The sequence below is a fragment of the Melospiza georgiana genome, chromosome Z (assembly GCF_028018845.1).
Source record: "Melospiza georgiana isolate bMelGeo1 chromosome Z, bMelGeo1.pri, whole genome shotgun sequence".
Classification (NCBI taxonomy): Eukaryota; Metazoa; Chordata; class Aves; order Passeriformes; family Passerellidae; genus Melospiza; species Melospiza georgiana.
The window spans coordinates 78,755,139-78,778,537 of record NC_080465.1 but is presented as its reverse complement, the minus strand read 5'-3'; the positions used below and the strand labels follow the sequence as shown (position 1 = coordinate 78,778,537).

General features: G+C 38.9%; 1 protein-coding gene across 1 annotated transcript in view; it reads left to right on the top strand.

Annotated features, from left to right (window-relative positions):
• Positions 1–22,473, top strand: part of RIT2 (Ras like without CAAX 2) — a 176,468-nt gene extending 153,995 nt beyond the window's left edge. Inside the window, exon 5 of the mRNA XM_058043736.1 lies at positions 20,535–22,473. Coding sequence (XP_057899719.1) covers positions 20,535–20,762 — 228 coding nt within the window. The 3' untranslated portion in view covers positions 20,763–22,473. The remainder of the gene's footprint in view (positions 1–20,534) is intronic.
• Positions 22,474–23,399: the final 926 nt, after the last annotated feature.

Sequence of the window (23,399 nt, the reverse complement as noted above, 5' to 3'; positions counted from 1 at the left end):
AAATCAGACACGCACACTAGAAAAACCCAAAGGGCCATATGCCAGCACAGCAACTCAGATAAAGAGATCTTAATCTCCGGCAACACTGTTTATAGAACACAGTCACAAATTAATTTAAAGCAATATGGAAGCTGGTGCAGCACTCCACGAGGAGTCAGGAGAACATTTTTTTAATTTTCTGCCTTCATATAGACCTTTTTCTGTGAATTAAGTGGACAGGTTTTTCTCTTTGTGTCTTGTTCTTGCTCATTTTTCTTTTCTCTTCACCTCTGAAGACCAAATTGTCCAATCTCAAGGCTGTGTCTTGTTATGGAGTATGAAATCCTAACACTGATAAGTCTCCAGACACCACAGCAGTAAGAGATCTACCTGTGCTTTGATTTGGAATTGAGTTGTCCTTATTTCAGTTTTCCAGTACTACTCTGGAAAGTAGTACTGGAAGAAGTATTTTTTTGACTTCTAGAACTGTTTCTACATCACACTGTATTGAACTAGAATGGGTCAAAAAAAAAAAGAAAAAGTTCTTTTTCCATTTCTTAAAATATATATCATCATCCCAGGGACGAGGCCTTCAGGACACACATTACCATGAGACACTTAAAAGAGCTCAGTCTGTTTGCCTTATTAAGCAGAAGCTTGGGGGGTAGCTTGCTTTCTGAGTTTAAATCCCCCAGGGGAAATGGAGATGTGGGCAAAGTCTTTGCTACATCCAGCATTGAAGCAAGCAGCAATGCCTGGAAGCTGAATTAAATTGCAGCTGAAGCCCATTCAAACTTGAGAAGAGGCTCAGCCTTTTCTGCTGTGCTTGACCACTGCAGCGTGACACCCCAGAAACTTCAAATATTCTTCCTTCTTTTTAAAGTGATGAGATCAAACTGTAGAAACTGAAGTGTAGAACTTTTGTGTTACTCTGAAGGAGATCTAATTAGTTAATTGTGCTTTAAATCCTGAAAATATTATATATTATGATACAATGTGCATTTGAGACTCTGGTAATGAGAAAAACACTGAAGCGGATTATAAATTTGTTGGCACCCCTATTTAATACTTGACTACAGGAACCCATAGTAAATAAATAGGTTCAATCTGAGGCTTAATGAGTCCAAAAGAGAAAAGTGTCTCAGTGGAAAGGGCTACTTACTGGGATCATTATTGTTATTGCTGTAAGCACAGTCATAGAGGTCAAAATTTACCACATTTTTCTTTGTGGGAGAGAGGCTTTTGCTTTGAGGGTGATTTCTGCATGTCTTAGAAAGCAGATCTACAGACTGTTAAGAAACTTACTCTGACAGGCTATATAAAATGGACAATTCTGATTTTTTTTTTCAGCAAGAAAGCAGCTGCTTACTTTCTATAAGCACAATGGTTCATAAAACACCTTTTGATGACTGCTTTGTCTGATAACCACAATTACTGGCAATGGGAAATGGAGTGTGACATGTTTATATGTAAGGACAACTAAGCAGAGCCAGATATGATCTACATTACCTCTAAAATACTCTACTTCTCTTTTTTTTTTTCTAGTGCTGCATGCTGCCAAATATCTGAAAAGGGGTGGGGAGGACAACAAGCCTGTAACAACTAAAAGTTTTTTTAAATAATTTAGCTTAATGCATCACAAAGACCACATAAAAGAGAGAGAAAATATGGTAAAGGTTAAACCTTTTCTAATAAAAGACTTAAAATTGCTACTTAATAATTTCATTGTATTACTTTTTTTCAACAGTATGCATGACACCACACAGCCAAATAAATTCAACTGTCTTTTTTGACCTTTAGCTAGTTAGGTTTTCTGTCCGTGACTGATGGCTGTCATTGATTTTAAAGTGATTCTGATGATGGTGTATGTGTGATATGTGGTTTGATTTTCAAAAACTCCTCTTGTTGGCCTCGGTTTTAAGTACTACAGGTCAATAACACAATTGTAGTGGGAGTAAAGTTAAGTCACTGATGAGTAAATGAGGGGAAAAAATCCATGCACAATAGATTCTGAGAATCTTTTTTCAGGGAATACTTAGAAACCACCTTCTATCCAGAATAGGCAGTTGAACCTGACCTTTGAAAATTAATACTAGTCAGAGGTTCACCAGTATAACAATTTGAGATACTCAAAATAGTAAATTTTGATAGTACTGACCAAGACATTGGGAAAAAATTTTAAAAACAATATAATACTCTGAAAATGCCTGTTAAATTTTTCTTCAGTAATGAGAAGGAATTGCAGTTATATTCTCACAGAGCTGAACTCACCTTGTGTGAATTTCAGGGAAGGTACATTATTCAGAAGCCATGGTATTCTGAAGAATGGCTAGGCTTGACAATTATTTTAGCAAGATACTACTTTCTAGTGCAAAATAAAAGGAATTGTGTTACTGAGACTATATTAGATAGTGTGGTCCATCAGTAGATTTATGGATCTCTGGGCACCATGGAACAACACTGTGTAGCAAGGACTGCCAAGGAGGTTACACAGGTTACACTACTTGGGTGATGACTTTTAAATTCACCTTTCAAAAGATGTGATTCTATTTAGGCATCACAGAAGCACTGGAACTCACTGAACCATCCCAAGCTTACCCCAGCATAGCTTGTAGAAATGCTGTGGAAACATCCTGGTGTAGAGCCTTGTACATTCCAGCCCTGACCTCATTATAATTCCTGTATTCCCTCCAACAAAAACCACCCAGCTTTGGCAAATTCTGCCAGCTCAAGGTGGCTTTGTTTTCAGCCCAGATGAAGTGCCAAGTTTATTCCCTTGGGTGACCCAGGCAAAGCAAGGTTTGAAGGAAAAGGAAATACTCCAATGCCCCACTTGGTACATGGAAGGGTAGATAGGATATCCAACCCAAGGGATAAATATAAAGATGGGGATTCCATTAACTCTGCAGGTAAACAAGTGTGACATTGTACTCTGCTTCACTCTGGTGGTCACCACTGCAGCTGGAATGCTCAATTTAATACAGCTAATTTTTTTGTTTTTAAGGACTGCTGTATAGATCAATAATTATTTTATTTCCTTCTATCTAATGCTCGTTATCCAAATATGCTTTGGTTACTCATAATTAGATTTGACAGGCATTATAAGACTATCTCATGCAACAGGTTGATATAAAACTACAGAGTGCTCCGAACTTGAAAGGAGGTGTGCCATACTACATATTCTGTGTGGTGTATGGAAGTGTTCTAGAACAAAAAAAAACACACTAGGAATTTGCTCACAATTTTTGTCACTTCAAGAACAGCCTGTACATTCTTAAATATACCTTAAAAAAAAAAAAAAAACAACGCAGCACTTAGTTTCAGAAAACAAACGTACACATTATTTATCTGTCCTATGTCTTAGCAAAAAAGAAGTACAGCCAAATACTGGCCCAAATATGGCTGATAACTTGTCAAAAAGTGGAAAAATCATATATTTAAATAACTTAGCCATAATTGTTGGATTTATTTGTTGGTACTTTTTACTTCATTTATTGTATAATGGAATTCAGTGTCGTGTCATTAGAACATTGCAACTGTGTTGCCAGAGGCAAACAAACATGGTAGAGATGCTTAAGAGAGATAAAGAAAATGCTAATATTTTAATAATATTTTTAAAAAATTAAAAAACGGCAGGAGAGGAGCAATGTTCAAGGATTTTCTTTCTATGTTAAAAGAGTGCTTCTCACATATATGGGGTAGTCACAGCTTTAAACACATATATTTTATTTCCGTGGGTTTTAGTGCCGGGGAATGTGACAGAGTTGTTTCTGACAGATTGCCCTGAGCGTATATCTGATCTTTCCAACTGCTGCCTCTACGGTTCACTGAGAGGAGATCAGAAGGCCTGGGGTTGGCAGGTGGCAATGCAGAGCGCACAAACCACAGGGTTGTCTTTCATGGCTTTTATTTTTTTTCTAAATCCTTTTTTTTTTCTTTTTTCCCCCCCACCCTTGCCTTATCGCTGACTTTCAACAGTTTGGCCTCTCCGTCTCCCCATCTGCTCCATCCCCATCTCCAAAAAATGGCAAGCCTGTGCAGTTAATTCTCAGAGAAGCCTGAAGGCGTTGGATTATAGGAATTAAAGCTCGCTGCCGACCAGCCTGGGTCTTGAACCAGGCCCCCCATAGTGCTGGGAGCCAAATGGAGGGCTATTCTCAGAGTGGGGTGTCTGGAGCAACACAGCTTTGTGGCTCCTTGCCAAGGAGCATTTAGTCTCTGTCAGCTCGGTATTTTCACATGGAAAGCAATGCCATTGGACTATTTTCACTCAATGTAGCTGGGAAGTTATAATCACACATTAATAAAAATAGGGAGAGTCATCCAGCATTTCATAAATCAGCTTTTTCTCCACTATGTTCTGCACAACCGTAACAGATGGGTAATTGAGATGGGCCAACAGAAATGGGTGATTTACTGGCAAAAAAATTATGACAGCTGGATTGCACTCATATAAAAACCACACACACTCTTAAATTTAAGTAACGCTTGAGAAGGAGAGGATTTGGTTCTGACCCCACTAGTTGGAACTGGATCTAGCCCTAAGGATATTAGGCATTACCCTTCAATTTGCTGATCTTTAACTTTTTCATTAATGACCTAGGCATAAAAATGCAGGAGGTTCTGACACAATTTGCTGATAACACAAAGTGGGAACATTTTCTATCTAGAAGAGACAGGATTATTGAAGAGGAAAAGCTGTGTGACCCAGAGGAGTGATAGAAGTGGAATTAAATGCAATTGTAAAAAGTGCAAGGCCATGTCCTTAAGGACTAATAGCAAGGCTGTTTACTATAACACATCAGTTTGGAGGCAGGAGAGAAATCTTGGATATATCAGCCACATGCTGGGTGATTATAAACTACAAACATCATGAAATCCTGCATAAAATAAATGCTGCTTCAGAAGAGGCATTTGGAGTGATTTGTTTATCAGGGCCATGGAAGCACTGAAGGTATTATAAAATATACAAGTGAAAACTCAGTTAAGATTAAGTGTAGTTGTTTATTGATGATGATGATGGCAAATTCAAATTGGAACAGATGCAGAACGTGTATCAGGCAGGTCCTATCAGAGAAAATACAGAGAGTTTAATTTCTTTAGTAGGTAAATGAAAGTAGAAGTGTGATAAAAGTACACGCATATGCTGATAAGAAGTGAAGGAACATAAAGAATTGTAAGGAAGAACCATTTAAAACAAAGGACAATGATGGAACAATATCTAGTGGCAGCTTACTGGCAAGGAACACATTCTGCCTAGAAGTTAGGTGAGGATTACTGACTGATTCATGACATTACAGAAGCTCCAGAACACTTGCTCCCTGAGAAATATATGGAGCACAAAGCCCTCTCCTCTCCTCTCCTCTCCTCTCCTCTCCTCTCCTCTCCTCTCCTCTCCTCTCCTCTCCTCTCCTCTCCTCTCCTCTCCTCTCCTCTCCTCTCCTCTCCTCTCCTCTCCTCTCCTCTCCTCTCCTCTCCTCTCCTCTCCTCTCCTCTCCTCTCCTCTCCTCTCCTCTCCTCTCCTCTCCTCTCCTCTCCTCTCCTCTCCTCTCCTCTCCTCTCCTCTCCTCTCCTCTCCTCTCCTCTCCTTGATATTCATCTCTCACTCTCCTGTTATCAGTGTATTTGACTTGCTGATCAGGTCAGAAATTCTGAACCAGCTCAGAAATTCTTTTTTAGTCTGTACTTAAGACAGCTCAAAAGATCCTTATCCAATACAAGAAAACTCGTACAACTGATGGGCAGAGTTAAACATTTGTATTTTCTATGGGTAACCTCATTGATTTCACGGCACTGCATGGCTTACAAATGCAGAGAACACCAGCAACTGAAAACGATGTGAGGCAACATCAGACACCTAATCCCTAGAAGACCAAAGAAATTGAAAACTGTTAAATCTTGTTGTGCATGAGCTGTAGTGTAATTTTCATTTAAGCTATTTACTCATCCCATAGATAAAGATTTTCTGCTGTAAGCAGTGTGTCCCACCATCACATAATGGAGCCCAAAGTTTAGTGTATGTTCCAGAATAAAAATGGTATTGCAAAGTGGATATAGACCAAAATCATTCATATTTCACTAGAGACATCAGACAAAAACAACCATCAGCGATAAACAACCACATAAATGTCAGATGTACATAGGAAAACAAGGGCAAACCAGCCCTTTTAACATGGGTAAAGCGCAGTGTCCAGAGCTGAATATGATGAAAAGGTGCAGTCATTCTGGATATAAAACAAATTTTCTCTTGAATCATCTTATACCATCTCAAAGAGCTCAAAGCTCTTCCTTTCTTTCACTGTGCCCCTGCTCCTACCTTTTTTTATTTGTTATGGACAGGCAGAGCATCTCCTCAGAGATGGGTCACTGCTTGTTACCAGACTGCTTCTTTAAGGTCTGAATTAAGGTGAAACAGCATTTGTTTTCCATTTGCTTCAGTAATTATGCTTTATTTGTTCATGTCCATATGGAAGGAGAATTGAGTACTTCTACTCTATTTTCTGTGTCCACGTTATGAGGCCTTCTTTCTCATGCCTTCCTTGACAATATGCAATCTACTTTGGATTTGCACTCTTTTTGATTAAAAAATCTATTAAGAAAAAAAGGTTTGAAGTACCTAATCAAGTTTTTAAAGTGCGATATATAGTTAGAAAAACAAAGCAAAGCAAAACAGAACAAAACAAAAAACAAAACAAACCAAAAAAATCCATAAAGGGCTAAAGCAGAAATCCAGCAGGCACAAAAAGTCAGATTGTGTTCCAAAATCTTTAATTTGTACAAACTTTTTCTTGTATTTACTTACATTGGACAGAGGTATCCCTTGTTATGCTCATCTTGACTCATCAGTTACATTTTCATGTACATTTTTTGAGCATCCTGGAAAGAAGCTTCAGTGAGGTTGAAGTGAAGGATCTCAGCTGGAGAGTCTAGACTCAGTTTACCTGCTAGAGCTAAAGAAATTATTCTGGTTTTCAGTATCTTTTGCCTCCAGATAAATGAATGCTGTGTTTATGAACAAACCCTTCCAAAACACCACGTCCAGGCGGATATGGATAAGAAAGTGCCTGGGAATATCTAAAACATGGATTTAAAAAAGGAAAATCTTGTCTGAGAACCTGTGTTCTGCGATGGTCTTCATGATCACACAACTGACTGTGCAGATGAAATAAATGAATTATATTTCCCTTCAATCTAAAAAGGCTTTCAAATCAGTCACACACAGTGTTATTGTAGCCAAAGAAGTGTATCTGTAGTACTGTGCCTGCTTAGGGGTTTACAGTACCAGACATAACTTGACATAGTGAAGTGAGTTCAGCAGAAATCCCCAAGATGGTCTTGGGGTAGAGCTTAAAAGAGAAACAGAAAAGTCCGAGACATCTGAGCTTGCAGATTGAAGGGAATATCATTCATTTTAGAATGAAGACAAAACCAATGGAGATGGGCATTGAAATGACAAGAAAAGAAAAAAAAAAAATTTCAGAACAAAAATATATTATTAATTAAAAGATTTGATTTTTGGGGTTTTTTGTGGGCTTTTTTTTTCACAGGAGTGGTCAGCTAGTGAAACAAACCTCCAAATTGTCTGTGAGATTTCCTTCCTTAGAAATAGAAGCTCAAAACTTGGTTGACTATTACGAGTGATTTGTCCCAGGTGGGCCACTATAGGCAAGAATTTGCATCAGGTGACCTACAGAGTTCAGTTCCATATGAAACTATTCCGTAATGCTGATTTCTATACATCTTTCAGCACAAAATATTTAATTACATCTTGAAAAATATATATCACCCATAACAATTGTGTCTTCTTTCTGAAACAGGGTCTACGTTTACTTTTCCACATCTGTTTCTCAAGGACATTATATCTGTCCTCCTAATAATATCCATTTCACCACATAAAACAAAACTTTACCAGGCCATTGTCATTTTCCAATCCATTTAATAACATTCATCTCATTTCTACAGGTAGAAAAATAGTGGGGTGATAGCATGTCCTGAATTGCTGGTGACAGTCAGTAACTGTTAAGGCTTGAAGCGCTTAGTGTTTTTCACCAGCTGTTGCTTTTAGCACCAGCTATTTTGTTCCCCCAAATCTACTCTTACTTATGCATTTAAGAAAATTAGAGAAAAGGAGTCATTAGGGAGAAGTAAGCAAGCTTGTTAAAAAAAAAAAAAAAAAACAAAAAAACAACAAAACAGCAAATGTGTTGTTATCTGTCTTTGTCGCTGTCACAAGTTTGCTGATTGGCACCGAGCTGAGCAGTGCGGTCACACGCTGGAGAGAAGGGATGTCACCCAGAGGGATCTGGACAGGCTGCAGAGGTGGGACCATGTGAACCTCATGGAGTTCAACAGAGCCGAGTGCCAGGGGTAATCCAACACAGAAATACAGGCAAAGCAGAGAATGGTTTGAGAGCAGCCCTGGGGAGAAGGACTTGGGGGTGATGGTGGGTGAGAAGCTAAATATGACCCAGCCACATGCACTGGCAGCCCAGAAAGTCCCAAATGTGTCCTGGGCTGCATCAAAAAGCGTGAGAGTCTTGGAGACACTTGGTCTAGTGGAAGATTTCCTGCCCTTCTTGCCCAGGGGACTGGAACAAGATGATTTTTTTTTTCAGTCCCTTCCAACCCAGACCATTCTATGATGATTCTGTGATTTCCACTCCATAGCCTGAGCTGTGGTGTTGCTCATTCAGGCATTCAAGTAAACCTGCACAGGTTCCAAATTTATGTAAGAGCCACTGGGATTATCAGTGATTAAATACTGATAATATTTAATAAGCCAGATACTCCTGAGAAACTATATCTTTCTTCCCCCCACTTTTAATACTATTGTTTAGTGTATTATTTGAATGCGCAACCTAATGTATTATTTTCATAGTATTATTTATCATATCTTCTGTGTTATCTGTTTCCTGTCTTTCATTTTCAATATTTTTTTTCTCATTTTCACTTTTTTGTTTATGGAGGGATGCAGAAGAAGTCATTCACTTGGCTGGTTTCAGCCCACCATTTTTTCCTTTACAAAAAATTCCAAAAAACCTTTAGAAAAGGGCATCCTGGCTTGCAGCATATACACTTTCTGAAATGTTTTTCTCCACATTCTGAAAGGTGTTTTTCACCTTTTCACAGCCATTTCCAGAGCCTTTCCAGACTGAAAGCTTGAAATGAATCAGTTGCATGAAACATGGGAAATAAATAAATGTCAGAAACCATTTCTAATCTGCAGCGGAGCTAATCCTGAATGCCTCCCAGTGCTGAAGGGACTCTTTAGAATGGTGTTTTGTCAGAATGCACAAAATGAGGTTTTGCTGTAAGGCCAACCTTTTCTGCCAGGTTTAATGGAAAGGTTCAACCTGATCCCAGCAGCATTTGTGGTCTGTTTGTGTTTGTGTGTGCAGATGCATATTCACGAGTGCTGCTGGGTAAACTGAGCTACAGCTTTATCAGTGGTGGGCTGAAAAGTCTATTGCTCTGGGTAAGAATATGAGTTTATCAGTTATAATCATGATTTGGGCTCACAGGGTGTATTAGAATAGTAGTTTTTATATATCAAGAGTATCTGCATAATTGGAAGGATGCATCACAGATAGAAGAGGTTAAACAGATGCTTCTAGCAAGGAATTTCTTCCATTTTGTTTGTTAAGACTCTATTTTCTTATTCTACCCTCAAGCTAGCATAATAAAGATGTAATCTGTCTTCCTCCCTGCCACCATCCTTCCACCTTCACTCTTCTGATTCTCTCTTTGCTTTATATCCTTTCTTTGAGGCAATAAGTAAGGAGAAGAATTCTTAGTTTGGCTTCAGAAAAAAAGAAAAAATATAGGAAAAACTCTACTCATTAACCCTCAAGCATCACCATTGCTCAAGTTCCTGTTAGTAAAGAATCCAACACCTCTTGGGGATGTAAGCAAGAAATTTTGGTGCTATATTGCGCAAAGTTAAGATTCTGCCAGCTGCCAGCTGCCACTTTGGTTACTTTAGAGTTCTTTTATTATGTGTCAAAACTCATGGACAGGAACCATGGAAGGGTTATCCAAAGAAAGTTTCCCCTGAAAAAGGAGCTTGCCAACAGGACAGGTTAACCACAGATACATGAACAAGTTACCATGGACACCATCCAACTCCATGATCTTAACCTGCTGCAAAAGCGAGGTAATTTAAGCAAAGTTAGCAATAAGAGAGCTTGTTATGTCTAATTAGCTAAATGTGTCCTTACAGCTCTTCCTACCCACCATTTAAGATTTTTAATTTTTCTCTCTCTGCACATTCATTTCTCGTTTTTATCCCCTTTATGTGCAGTTCCCCAGACTCAAGTTTTTGTTATGCATTGTCCACATGGCAGGTCTCATCACATGATGGAGCTTAATGCTCCTTATTCAGCTGTCACTCCTGGTTTGACATTCCTGTATCATGGGTCTCTCTCTTCAAATGTTCCCCTGACCACAAAAAACCACTGTTCTCTTCCATGAAGCTCTCCTTTCATCATACAGGAAAGGATAGGAAAAAGAAAGCCTCAATAAGGCTCCCATAATTTTTCAATCAATTCATATTCTGCAAAAGTGTAAAATTTTCCCTGAATTAGTATTGACATGTGGAAGATCAATGCCATTAGTTTAATAAAGGTACTCTGCAATATTTCCTGTAATGAGATTGTTTGACAGACCTTCCTAATAAACCTCAAAATTACTAAACCCTCAAAATTAATTACACATTCCAGGACAAACAAACACAATGATTCACCATTCCCATTTTCTGACAGCTCAACCCCATCTCACTGCATCCAGTAACTTTTTCTTTTAAAAGAAACCCAAGTAAATCTTCATCTCATTAGATTGATTAACCTTTTTTCTTTAAAAAGCAACTCAAGTAAAGCATGGAAGAGGGAAGCATTATTCTGTAGGCCATGCATAAGACACTTTGATACCTCATATATTTTAGCACATGTTTGCTTCAGTAAATGATTTCTTAAAAAAAAATCTATTTCAGTTCAAATATTTATAAATCTATTATAAATTCTTCCTTTGCCTCCCTCCTGTCAAAAGCTTCAACAGCCCGGACAGAATCCCTGAATCCCAGCAGACCACAACTGTGTGGAAGTGAAAGGAGGAAGGAGAGTTTCTTGCAATTTTCTTTTCAATGCCAGAAACTTAAGATGGTGTTCCCTGTCTGCCTGCAGTCCGGATCTGAGAGTTTGTTCAGATGTGAAAACTGTATATCAGCATTCAAAAGTGATGGGAAGCAGTGTGTGCTGTTAAGACAAACAAAACACTTTACTGCATATTTTTGTGACCCTTTTATTCCAGTTTTGAAAACTCATATCCAGCTCAGACAAAATGTTCAGAACTTAATTCCAGTAGTTTGTCCATATGTCTAAAAATGAGACATTTAGCTAAACACAAGCTTTGGTTACTTTGGTTGAAAAGATTATTCTACTTCTGTGAATCATTAATACTTTGGTTGTGGGGTGTTTTTTGTTGTTTTTTTTCTCCTTAATTTAAAGTTCTTGTTTGCAGCCTTATATATAAACATGCACAAATAAACATACACCTCTTTCTGCCTCTTCCTTGATTTGCATTTAGGTGTCCAGATTCCTTTCTGGTTCCCTTAAAATTTCTTGAATCACATTTCTCAGTCTTCAGCAGACTGAGGAAAATAGAACACTGAAAGCAGACCCCTGATCTTCCCTCCTTACTGACTCCTTCTTTATTGTTTCATCTTTTCATGTCAATTGAGGGCTTTCAGGACAAAATATTGCTGTTTGAGACAAAGTTATATAATACCTGAGAGATTTGTCAAGGTTACCAGGAATTAGGTTTATTTACTCAGTCTGCAGTGTGCTTAGTGCTTGAGTCCTGATGAAGAACTGGAGTGGAAATTTAATGCCTTGCACATAAATGAAAATAACTTACATGTGTTTACACATAGATAAAAGATATGGAGGCTGTCTCTACTGGACTGATAGTCAACTTGTGCTCACAAAGCAATAGAAACCACTGTTAAAATAGGAGTTTAATGCCACTAATTTTCTATTTGTCTGAAAAGAAGTCCAACATGTACATTTGCACCTCCTTTTATATGTACTTTTTTTAAACAACCGTCTGCTGGTAGCAGATGATAATTGATTTCTTGTTGTTTAAAAAAATTGAAAAAAAATCCTTTCTTGTGAAAATAGCACTGTAATCCTAGATATTTTCCCTTCCTAAAACCAGCAGATGTCCATGTGAAACTGATGCAGAAATCTTTTTGCAACCATCTTATGGCCATCTATGTCTTCAGCTGAGCGTTGCAATCAAAAAACCTTTAAAGATGATGGACAATTTAGAAAATTGTCAGATCTCTGAAAAATGCTTTGAGCAATTGACCTGAACTTATTCATCTTCAAGACAGATGCTGAGGATTTAACACTTCCACATTCTCTTCAAATTAGGCCCAGAGCTATTGCTGACTTATGCAGGATCATGTGGCTCTGAGTATCCAATTCAGTCAGATCCTGAGGCCATCTCTTTAGAAACACTTCCTGATGTAAAGATGCTTTAACCACTCATCAATCATGATTTTGACAAGATAAAGTCAAAAGGGAACAGTCTGTAGTAGACAAGAATATTGTCAAAGTCTAACCTGCAGACAGCACCCTGATTCTGCAGTGGTTCTTGCATGAAATGAGATGTTGATTCAGTTATTTAGCATTGTATCTGTGAAATAATGAAACAACATTGTCATAAGTTGGAAACAATAGATGAAAACTTGTGCTTTGCTAGATTTGTAGCTAAGCAACTGCATTGAGTATGTTTATCCTTATTTCAAAATTTTACCCAAAGCAGGAATGAAATTACCTGGAGAAGTAGCTCCTATGTCACAACAATATCCTGGATCCAAATGGTGGGAAAATAATAAAATTCCAAAAATAAGAGAAAGGCTAGACAGATACTAGTAATCTTCATCACAAAAGATGCTAAAAATTAGCAGAAATTATTCAAGTGTAAATGGAATCTAGAATTTTTTATGTATGAAAATGCTCAAGAGATAAATAAAATAGGGAGTGTTAGCTTAGAGTTTTCTTGCAAGTGTGTAGAAATTACAAAACAGAGAAAGTATCAGTCTAATCTAACAGAGGTCAATAGTAAATTGCATAAGAACAATTGTTCAGTGATGCTTCATCAGATTTCTTTCAAAACCCCTTAACAATTTGCTGTTCCCTTGGATCAAATAGAAACATGTTTTTTCCATGCTCAGAATAGACTTCAAGTGGTGTTTCTTGTCCCACATTTGTGACTAACCAGGTGAGAAGTACATCATCTAGAACAGATGATCTCTCTGGTTTTGTCTAAAAATTTATTTTTTGTCAAGACTATTAAATGGCTTTCCTTTAGAAAAATGACCAATTAATTTTACCATCCCACACTTTCCACCCTTCATCCACTAAAAATAATGCACAAAGATCATTACAGAAGAGCTTGACAATTCTATTATTTTCTGCATTGCTAAAGCTGCATTTTACTTCCTGTCCTTTCCTTCCTCCCTAAAGCAGAGCCCAAGTTACAGGAAGGGAAGGACTATCTGAGCCTTTTTAATGTGAATTTCTTCAGAGGCTAGAGCAGCTGAGGATGAGATGTGCATTGCTGGGCCATGTGCTATTTCCATAATAATAATAATAACTTGTGCCTCCCTCTTCAGGGCACAAGTATACACAAAACTTCATCTTCTCCTTGGCCCAGTTTGCTAATCTTGCCTCCACCCATGGCCATTCAAAGACCCCATTCTGGTCACCAAACATGTCCTAGTGTGAAGCCAGAAAGAAAGCATTGTAGAGAGACAAGGCCAAAAGGAAAACTCTTGCATGACACATCACTCTAGGGAGGGAGAAGGAAGAACAGAACTAATTGCAACACCTTCATGATAATCAATAATTCTTCATGATAATAATTAACTCAGTCTAGAATGCTGGCAAAGCTGAGCTTGCAGAATTGCCTCCATGAAGTCAGAGAGAGTTTTCTCATTAAAGCTTTGATATGAAATTCCCCTTTAAAGTTTCTCTACCGTGTTACGCATTAACTGTGCAGGCTCCTGAAAAGAGAATTGCTTACCCAGGGACTGAGGGGGAAAAGTAAGGTGCACTTGCTTGGTTTAATGAAAAATGCTGGTTTGTGACAGCAGAAGCTAGTTGTGAACTGCAGGGGATTCATGGCCAAATCAAATGGTTAACTGCAGTGCTTGCATTTGGGAAGGGGAAGATGCATGAAAGTTAAAATGTCTATATTTTCAGAAGAAAAAGTTTCAGCGTTATACTTCTAAGCAGTAATTCAATTTAAAAGTTAAAATTCTTCAAGAAAGCAAAACGTTTGACGTTGAGGGAGATAGAAACGAGAGATTTTAATGACAAGTATTATTTCAATTTAACTTTTGAATTTTCTGTGCACATATTTAGATCTGAAACATAGTCATATTGAATGTCTGGCCACAAAAGGTCACGCTGGTTCCACACAAACTCTAGTCTTCAACATTTTTTTCAGACTAAATTGATTTTGAATTGATCTTGGTTTTTCCCCTTCTTTCAGAAACGTCATTGCTCAATGGTGAGAGTATGATAGGCAGTTTATAAGTGCAAAGATCTGAAGAAGGGTAAAATGCCTTGGAATAATTCTTTTATTTTCTTTTAAATGACATGCATTATGTGAACAAATAACAACAGTGCTGCTTGTCTTAAGAAGACAAAAAGATTGATTTTTCTTGGGTTTTTTTAAGTTTCTGCTCATGTTTTAAACCCCAGACACTGCTGTAATAGCCAAGTGTTTGAGCTTTGACCTGAACAATAGCATTTCACACTTGGAAAGATCCCTATTCCAGCCTGTAGGAAGTCTCTGCCACCATGGCTCTTGATACTTGTCCAAAGGAGAAAAATAATAACTGTCAAAACTGACGTAGGTATAATGAACCTGCTCTTTGGTTAGTGGTTTGCACCACATTTCTCAAGACACAATTCAAATATTTACTGTGAATGCCTTTGGTAAGAAAGGCAGGTGGCAATATAGAGGCAGCCAGCTCAGCCTTTGCTGGACACATTCCTATCCATAGAAATAAGGAGCTTTTCCCTGTTCCAGGCAACAAGCAGTAGTATGGGAGGAAAAGGCTTCAAGTTGACCAGAGAAGGCTTGGATTGGATGTTAGTAAAAATATCTTCATTGAAAGGGTTTTCAGGCATTGGAACAGGCTTCCCAGGACAGTGGTGGACTCACTGCTCCTGTAGATGTTCAGAAGGCAGGGTAGATGTGGCCCTTCAGATCGTGGCTTAGTGGTGGGTTTCACACTATTGTATTAACAAGTGAATTTGATGTTAGAGATTTTTTTTCAACCTAAATGGCTTTGTGATTACATTGCTTAATGAGAAAACACCATTTTTCTGTATTCTGTTCAAGGCATAAAATTGGTGGTCTGTGCTAGGATTAAAAAAAAATCGCTGCTCAGTCAACATCCATTCTTTCCCATTTTGTTGTCCAGGATAGCACTCTTTTTCAAGACCCATAAGATTGATATTCTCTTTTTCTTTTGTCAAAGTTACTTATTAGAGACTGAGGAAAAATGAGAACATTTTTGATCTCCGCAGCTCTTTCCTCTAATATGTTATGGGTTTACACCTGTACCAAAAGCTTATTGTATTGTATTTGTTCTGATATGCCAATGGAATGGGATGTGATGGGGAGGGACCCAAACATGTGTGTGGACTCTTTCTGGTTGCCTGCCTATCTCTAAACTGATATCCATGTGCTAATAAAGAGCTTTGCACCTGGTTCTTCTTTTCTAAGATGGGACTTATTGAGAAACAGGAAAAAAATTCACCAGACATGAAGGGGAAGGATGTCGATCTTTCTGGGACATTAGTCAGAATTTTTTCTTCTCCAGTTCATGACTTTTCCTATTCCTTTTATTATTTACTGTTTACTGGTGCAAGCCAGGTTGCTCAATATGCCTCTGCCATCCTTACAATTTTTCCTTACAACTCTCATAAATTATGGACTGTCAAAAATGCAAATCTTGATCAAAACCAACAGAAATTCCTCCTATTTCCCTCAGCGGGATTTGGATGAGCATTCTGTTGAGCAACACGTGTACCCTTCATCTCTGATTGAGACCATGTGCCTTCAGTGAAAAAAAAAATATTCATAGAAAAAGTTTTTTGGATATAAAATTATCCAGAATTATATAACTGAGTTATATGATGACAACCAGGGTAGAAGTCTGTAGCAAAAATTTAGGCGAATCCTTGCAATGCTTAGCACTCCACCTGCAGCTCCCAGATTTCTCCACGGCAATCCAGAGGTCCCAGTTATGAGGGGAAAACTACAAAAGCCATCTGAAGTAGACAGTGCTGCTTCATGGATGCAGGGATGAAATGCACAAGTGGAAATGCATTGCTTCCCTGCCTGAAATCCCCCATTTACTCACCCAGAGTCAAGCTGCTGACTCTGATAGCAAAATCTCCATCAGCGAAATCCACTTTGGGATCCTTCTCGTGCTGCCATGACCAAAGGAGGCAACAAAGCTGAACACAAAATAATCTGATTCTGATGGAGATTTTCCAGCACATGACAGTCCAAGGGCAGAGGAAGACTATTGATCTGTTTAATTTCTGTGCATTTTCCATCTCAGACACAAGTATTCAGGTATTTTTGTGTGCCCATGGGGGCCGATGATTGCCAGTGCCTCCCCACCCACCCCCCAGCCCAGGTGGTTTTGTGCAGGAGCTGACCTTAGTGGGGAGCTGGCTGTCATAAAGATGGCAGCTCATCCATCACAGCTTTCTCAGCCTGTCAGCATTGCATTTAATCGCACTTGTAATTTTCCAGGGGAGGTTTGCAAAAGCCACAAACAGAATCCTAATGTATATAATGAGGTTTGCAGCCGGTGCTTGCCCTCAGGAGGAAGCTGGGCTGTGTTCTGGCTGCCCTCAGCTATGCAGAGATAGGAGATTCCCAATTCCCTACAGTCCTGTGTGCTGTTCACGTGCTGTTGGAATGGGTATATCTTGTCTAGACAAGATTCAGTTATATGTTGTCACTGGTATATCTTCCTTCTCAACTCACATGCACTGTCAGAAAAGGGCACTAAGAATCCTGCACATTAGAAAAGAAGAATTTTTCAGCCTCTAACACATCATATCCATGAGGCTTCATTCCCTTTTTATGGATTTGGGAGGTCTTGCTCATTGACTTGAAGCTGCAAGCTTCAAGCCCTTCTGTAAATGCTGATCAAAACCACACCCAATCACAGTTTTTAAAAGTTTGAACAATACTCAGGAAGCTTCTGTCAGCTCTGAAATTTTCATTTTTCATTATGTTCACTACACCTATCTTCCACCTTCATTCCCTTCTTGAGGTTTAGCAGCACAGAAATGAGCTAAGTTGGAATCAATATGACCAGAATTATACTCTTGCAAACAATGCCAGATTCAATCAAGTGGGGTTACTCTAAGGATGAGATATAAAGCTCTGCTTCCCAGATATATATTCAATGGAATGACCTCTCTCCCTGACCTGTCTGTTCGTGCCATGCTGACAGATCATATCTTCCACTGATACACACCCATGAAAGCTGCAATTTGTCAACAAGTCCCTGGGCTCTGCAGATCTGGAATGGATTTCTACAATATAGTTTCTCTTCTGGCAATAAGATGGGGACAGGCTAAATCCTTGGAATTATGTGGGCCTCAGTCACCTCATCAAGCTTTATCCCTTGTTTCTCATTCCATTGGTGTCTAGCCTCTTGACCGAATGATGAACCAAGAGAAAAATGTGTATTTTTTTCTCTAGATATCTCTTTATATTTACAGATTCTTTAGCAAACATATTAGTTAAATTACTATAGTTGTATTCATTGGTGCTGAACGCAGTAATGATAATTATTACAATGTTATATTTTAAAAAATTATGTTTTCAGCCTTGCAGCTGAAAAACATCAGCTAATCATCCTGAAATTGTTTGTGCCAGGTGTCCTCCTCCTGCTGAATTAGCTCTTAAAATTTCGCCAAAGCAGTTAATCAGTTCCTGAGGGCAAGACTTAAGAAAAATGCCATGCTTTGAAATGAACTATCACCATTAATAACTTTAATGTTCCCTCTGTAATTTGGCAGGCGACTGGAGTCCAAAACCAAACTTTTCTTGCTTTTTGAAGAAAGTTAGCTAAGTTTGGCCAAGTTGCTAACCTCCAGCCACAAAGATATGGGGAGAAAGTTTTTCTGCATGATTTAATTCTCCTGAGTATTATCCATTTCTCACAGCTCTTAGCAATCTTGTTTCATTGCAGAGCAGAGAATGTCTTCCCTGCAGTTATTCTTCCTTGTAGGATGGAGAAAACATATTTTTAGTCCTAGAAAAGAAAAAAGAAAGAAAAAGTCAAACAAAGGAGGAGCAAAGTGGGGTAAAGACTAGAAATTCACATAGAAAAATAATGGGCAATTTTTATATTGGAGTATTATTGTGCTGACACTCTAATTTTATTTACAAGCTTGCCATTATTTAACATAAGGATATGTTGTTTCATGTGGTTTTTTACTTCCTTTTAGGTAATGAATGTATGAAATCTTCATTGAAATGCATCTCTGTGCAATCATTTGCTTAGAACCGCAGCATCTTTAACAAAATAAAAAAAAAAATTCCTCCTTCAGCTCAAATAAGGCATAGCAAGGAAAAAAACCTTCATAATAAGGTCCAAAATAAACCAAAATAGTCTTCTAGCCAGACAATCAATTTCTCAATGGTGTCCAATAGACATATTGAATCATGCATTTTGCTTACACAGCTGCCCAGAGAAAAACAAGGACCATATTGCTACCCATCTCTTTTTGCAAAAGGTTGGCAATTATAGCACTTGGAAAGTGGTAACCATCTTTTATTTTGTCAGGCAGTATTATCCAGGTTGGCCTACAACCTCCCTGCTTACCCTCACAAAAATCTTAATTAAATTAAGATTGTACCTGGAACATAGATCCTTGCAAATGCTACAAAGTTTGTGACTCGATGCAAAGGGGGTGGTGAGAAATTCTGAGGTGTGTGTTATGCAGGTGCATGCTTCGTGCAGATTTACCTCCAGGCTGGAATGAACGAATTTTCTGTTTCATCCCAAATCCTGTTTCTTACCATCTCCAGCCTTACAGAGGAATAAATGCAATAAATAAGTGGAATGAATGCAATGAGGTGGAGTCATAATTTAATCATAAAGGGCATTTTCTTCATGGCAGGTATGAGAGAGTGTGCTTGTATCTTGAGCCACAAAGCTTTATTTCCCTTATAAGGATAAATGGCATTTTGGGTGCATGAAGCTAGAAATCAGAAAAAAAAACAAAACAACAAACCCAACTAAAAGAAAACACCCAGAAAAGTCTTGCGGTAGACAGTAGCAATTGAGACTTCCCATAGCCTATTATGTAGCCTTTCACAAGGCCATCTCAAAATGTTTCTTTGACTTTTCATAAGGATGTTTGGAAAGTTACTTGAATAAATCATGAAATGCAAATGTAAATAAAAACAAAGCCTGGGATTTCTGACCTAGAATTTGAATATACACCATACATGCAATTCATATAATTCATTTATTCAGATTTATGTCCAAATACTGAAAAGAAAGGACAGTCTGTTGGGTGGGAAGCTGGGTTAACATTTAGAAGCTCACAGGGTTTGTTCTTTGTTTTTCTATGGACCTCCTACATGTTATTGGATGAACTTTCAAAGTATAAAAAGTACCTTAATTGTCAGGCAGTTCAGCCCTTACAATAAGAATTTAAGCTCTATTTGATGCGCACATTAATCAGGATGCTGAGCACCCTTCCATTTAGCAGGCTGGCAGGACAAATGCCAAGGGATAGCCAATATGGAAATTTCAGAAAAAATGATCCCTGCTCATTGAACTCAGTGAAAAGAGCTGTGTTGTTTTCCTCTAGGCTCGTCAGTTCCACAAAATACAGACACATTTCCCACACATTCTATAAGAGCAGTAAGTACACAAAGCCACTTAGGGAAGATGAGCTGAAAAACAAATAGATTTTGGATCTTCATACAGCTCAGGTATGAGCTCAGTGATAGGATTACAGGCCTGCAAAGACCAAACCACTCCAAGGCATGCTCAGAAATTAATGTGACTGAAAAATATTAGGGTATGAAAGCTGGTGAGCTTAAAGAGTCAAGTTGCTTCCAGGATTAGGTTAATACTCAACAAGGATTTTCTAGGGCCTTAATTCTGTGTAAGTCTTTCTAGTCATCCATTCCAGCCTATAGAATAAAATTACCAGCACTGTCAAACCAAGGATTACTGTACTAAAGGGAGGAAATACATGGAAAAAATTGATGCATCAGAATTAGGGACATAATATATCTGAGCAAATGAATACTGCCAGTCTGCTCTGTTCAAACACCTCATGAATTCAGCCTGATCCTTTCACCCCTGAATCTCTTCTGTTGGATGCTGTCAGATTATGTTCCTGGTCAGTGATTTGCAGGATCTAAGAAGTCAGGCTATATATATATTGACATTAGTCAATATTTATGGAATTTTCTTTTCTTTGCAGGTCTCAACTGAAGAAGGAATGAGCTTAGCCAGAGAATATTCCTGCTCCTTTTATGAGACTTCAGCTGCGCTCCGCTTCTACATTGATGATGTCTTTCATGGACTAGTGAGGGAGATTCGAAGGAAAGAATCCTCACTGTCCATGATAGAGAAGAAGATGAAGAGGAAGGATAGTCTGTGGCGGAAACTGAAGGGATCCCTGAAGAAAAAAAAGGAAAGTACAACCTGATGGCAATTCTTTCTGAGCCGCTCATCAGGAGCTGACCACAGTAACCTGTAATAATTCAAAAAGGCAGCATTGACACAGCATCTTCCAGGCCAGGGCCTGGAGCTCCTTCCCTTCAGCTCTCATGCAGAAGTTGTTCCTTGAGGGCCTAAATAATGGTTTCCCTGTGACTCTTCTGTTCTGTAGTGTCATTTAGCATACCCTCTCATACCTTTTCTGCAACTCTGAGTGGAGAAAATACTGTGTTTTTTAACGTGTGCTCCATGGCTGGTCTTCAAATGCTATGAGTTACGCCAGCATCCAAGGCTGAACCAGCTTCCACCAGCTCTAGGACTATGGATACACTTATTACCTCCTCCTCTGCATGCACAGGTCATTTCACCATCCCAAGAATGAATTACATTGATGGCAATGGACATTTTGACTGTTTAAGGACTTTTGGGGTGGGACCTTCAGCTTTGCGTTCATAGGTTTAGGGTTAGCGTGTCTCGGCCTGCACGCCCGTGTCTGTGTGTGACCGTGTCTGTGAGCCAGGCCCAAAGGGACCCTTGGGCACTCCAGTCCTCACCCCTTGCTGCCCCATCCCCACTGTGCCCTGCCCAGACAGCAGGCAGATTTACAAGCAGGGTACAAGTCGTGCACCAGCTCTGCAGAAGCTGCAGGGGCTCTGCTCTGTCTCCTCTTGCAAGGGCTGGCTGGCAGAGGTGCCATGTTCCGCAGACATGCTGTGCATTAGAGTCATACAAGAGTTTGTGTTGGAAAGGAACTTTTAAAGGCCACCTGGGCCAAACACCTGCAATGGATGGGGAGACTTTCAACTTGATCAGGTTTCTCTGAGTCCTGTTCAGCCTGACCTTGGATGTTTCCAGGGATGGAGCATCCACCACCAATCTGGGCATCCTGTGCCAGTGCTTCACCACCAGCCACACTCCCCTGTCCCATCAAGGAGCTCACAAGTGCTCTGTCTGTACAAGAGTCCCAGAGCCCTCCCTGGAGCAGTGCAGCTCTGTCCCAGCATGTAATAGCATCTGTGAAGTAGCATCCAGCCCTTGACTTACTAGAGAATTGCATCAGCTCAAATCACCATTGCTCACAGTCCTTGACCATCCAACTGAACCACTTGATTAAGCAGTTGGATAAGTCTTTTTAAATATTCCTTTCTAAAGCTGGCATGAAGTAGAGTATATGCTCCTAAACATTTTTTCCCCCTGGAGTTCCTTTAATGTTGTTGCTATTTATAAATTTTATAGATAGAATATGAATAAGTTTTGTCAAAAATAAAGATTGTGATTTCCATGGAGCCATACTAGTAGTCAGTGTCATTTGTGTCTGTCCTGGAGTGGTAATTGGTATAACAAAAAATATGTATCTTTATTAAATTTTACTTTTTCACTTTTCTTCTGTAATTATTTTGCAGAGTTTCAACCAATTATATTTTGCATACTCTGTGTGGGAGCAGGTTTTTTTTTTCCCTCTGTAAAATTTGCAAGGGTTATGGTATTGTGAATAACTTTAGTTCATTAAAATCTAATGCTTTGTTTTCCTCTCTCCCTTCCTTTCAAGGGAATCCGGAGATATTTTGTGACTTGTCAAAAATCCTTCATCAAAAGTAATGGTTTGTTGTACATTTTTAGATATATGTGGCTATATTTCTATGTGAGAAAGATTATTTTGGAGGAATACAAATACATGTACCCATTCTTGGTGAATTTTCTGTGTCCTGTCTCTGAAAGCTGAAGTCTGCATTTACACCATTGTAATTACTATTATTATTTTATCTGTATTGCCACAGAGATTTTAGGTCAAGTGTCCTAGAGACAAAAAGATGCACTTGTCCAAAGAGTTTATGAGCTACGTATTAGTGGAGGGACAACAAGAGGCTGCACTGGACAGATGGCAGCTCTGAGACAATAAATAACAAGGGGAAACATCTGTGTCTGTTCCAATCCTGCACATGGCATAGGGGGGAACGAAGCAGTCATTCCCTGTGCAAGAGAGCATAGAAATTACCACCCTGAGAAATCTTGAGGGATGGTCCTTGTCTTTTTCAGGCAGATGCCTGAGTTTTGAGTCAATTGAAAATCATTTAGTGTTGGTTATGTCATTTCACACTCCCCCCACTAAGGGACATATAACATCAACATGAACGTGGGTCTGTATTTTTAGGGGAACCTTGGTTCAAGTCAATTTGCAAGACAAAGAAAAGTTGCAGGAAACAACATAGATACAGTCTACAATTAAGTCTTAAATGGATTAATTTGATTAAATATAAGCATTCACTGGCATTAAGGTCATCTGGCACAGAGCAACATCTTTCCATATTGTTAAAAATTTTAGCCTTCACAGCAGGGTTACCACGCACAACCTGCTCTTGGAAGTGACTCCTAGACTGTGCCAGGTTCTGCACTATGCTGATCAAGGGGCCAAAAAAGTGCTGTTCTTCTGTGGTCTGAAACCAAGATAGGCATCATTCGAACATTTTGGCAGTAAGGATGTACTCAGGTGTCTTCTGGGATATGTTCAAATTAGTGGCACAGACACAGGTTGCATCATCATATTTTCAGGTCTAGCAAGCCCATGAGAAGACCAGGTTCTGAGTGTCTTCACAACCAGCCCTGAAAAGCTCATTTTTAAAGGTAT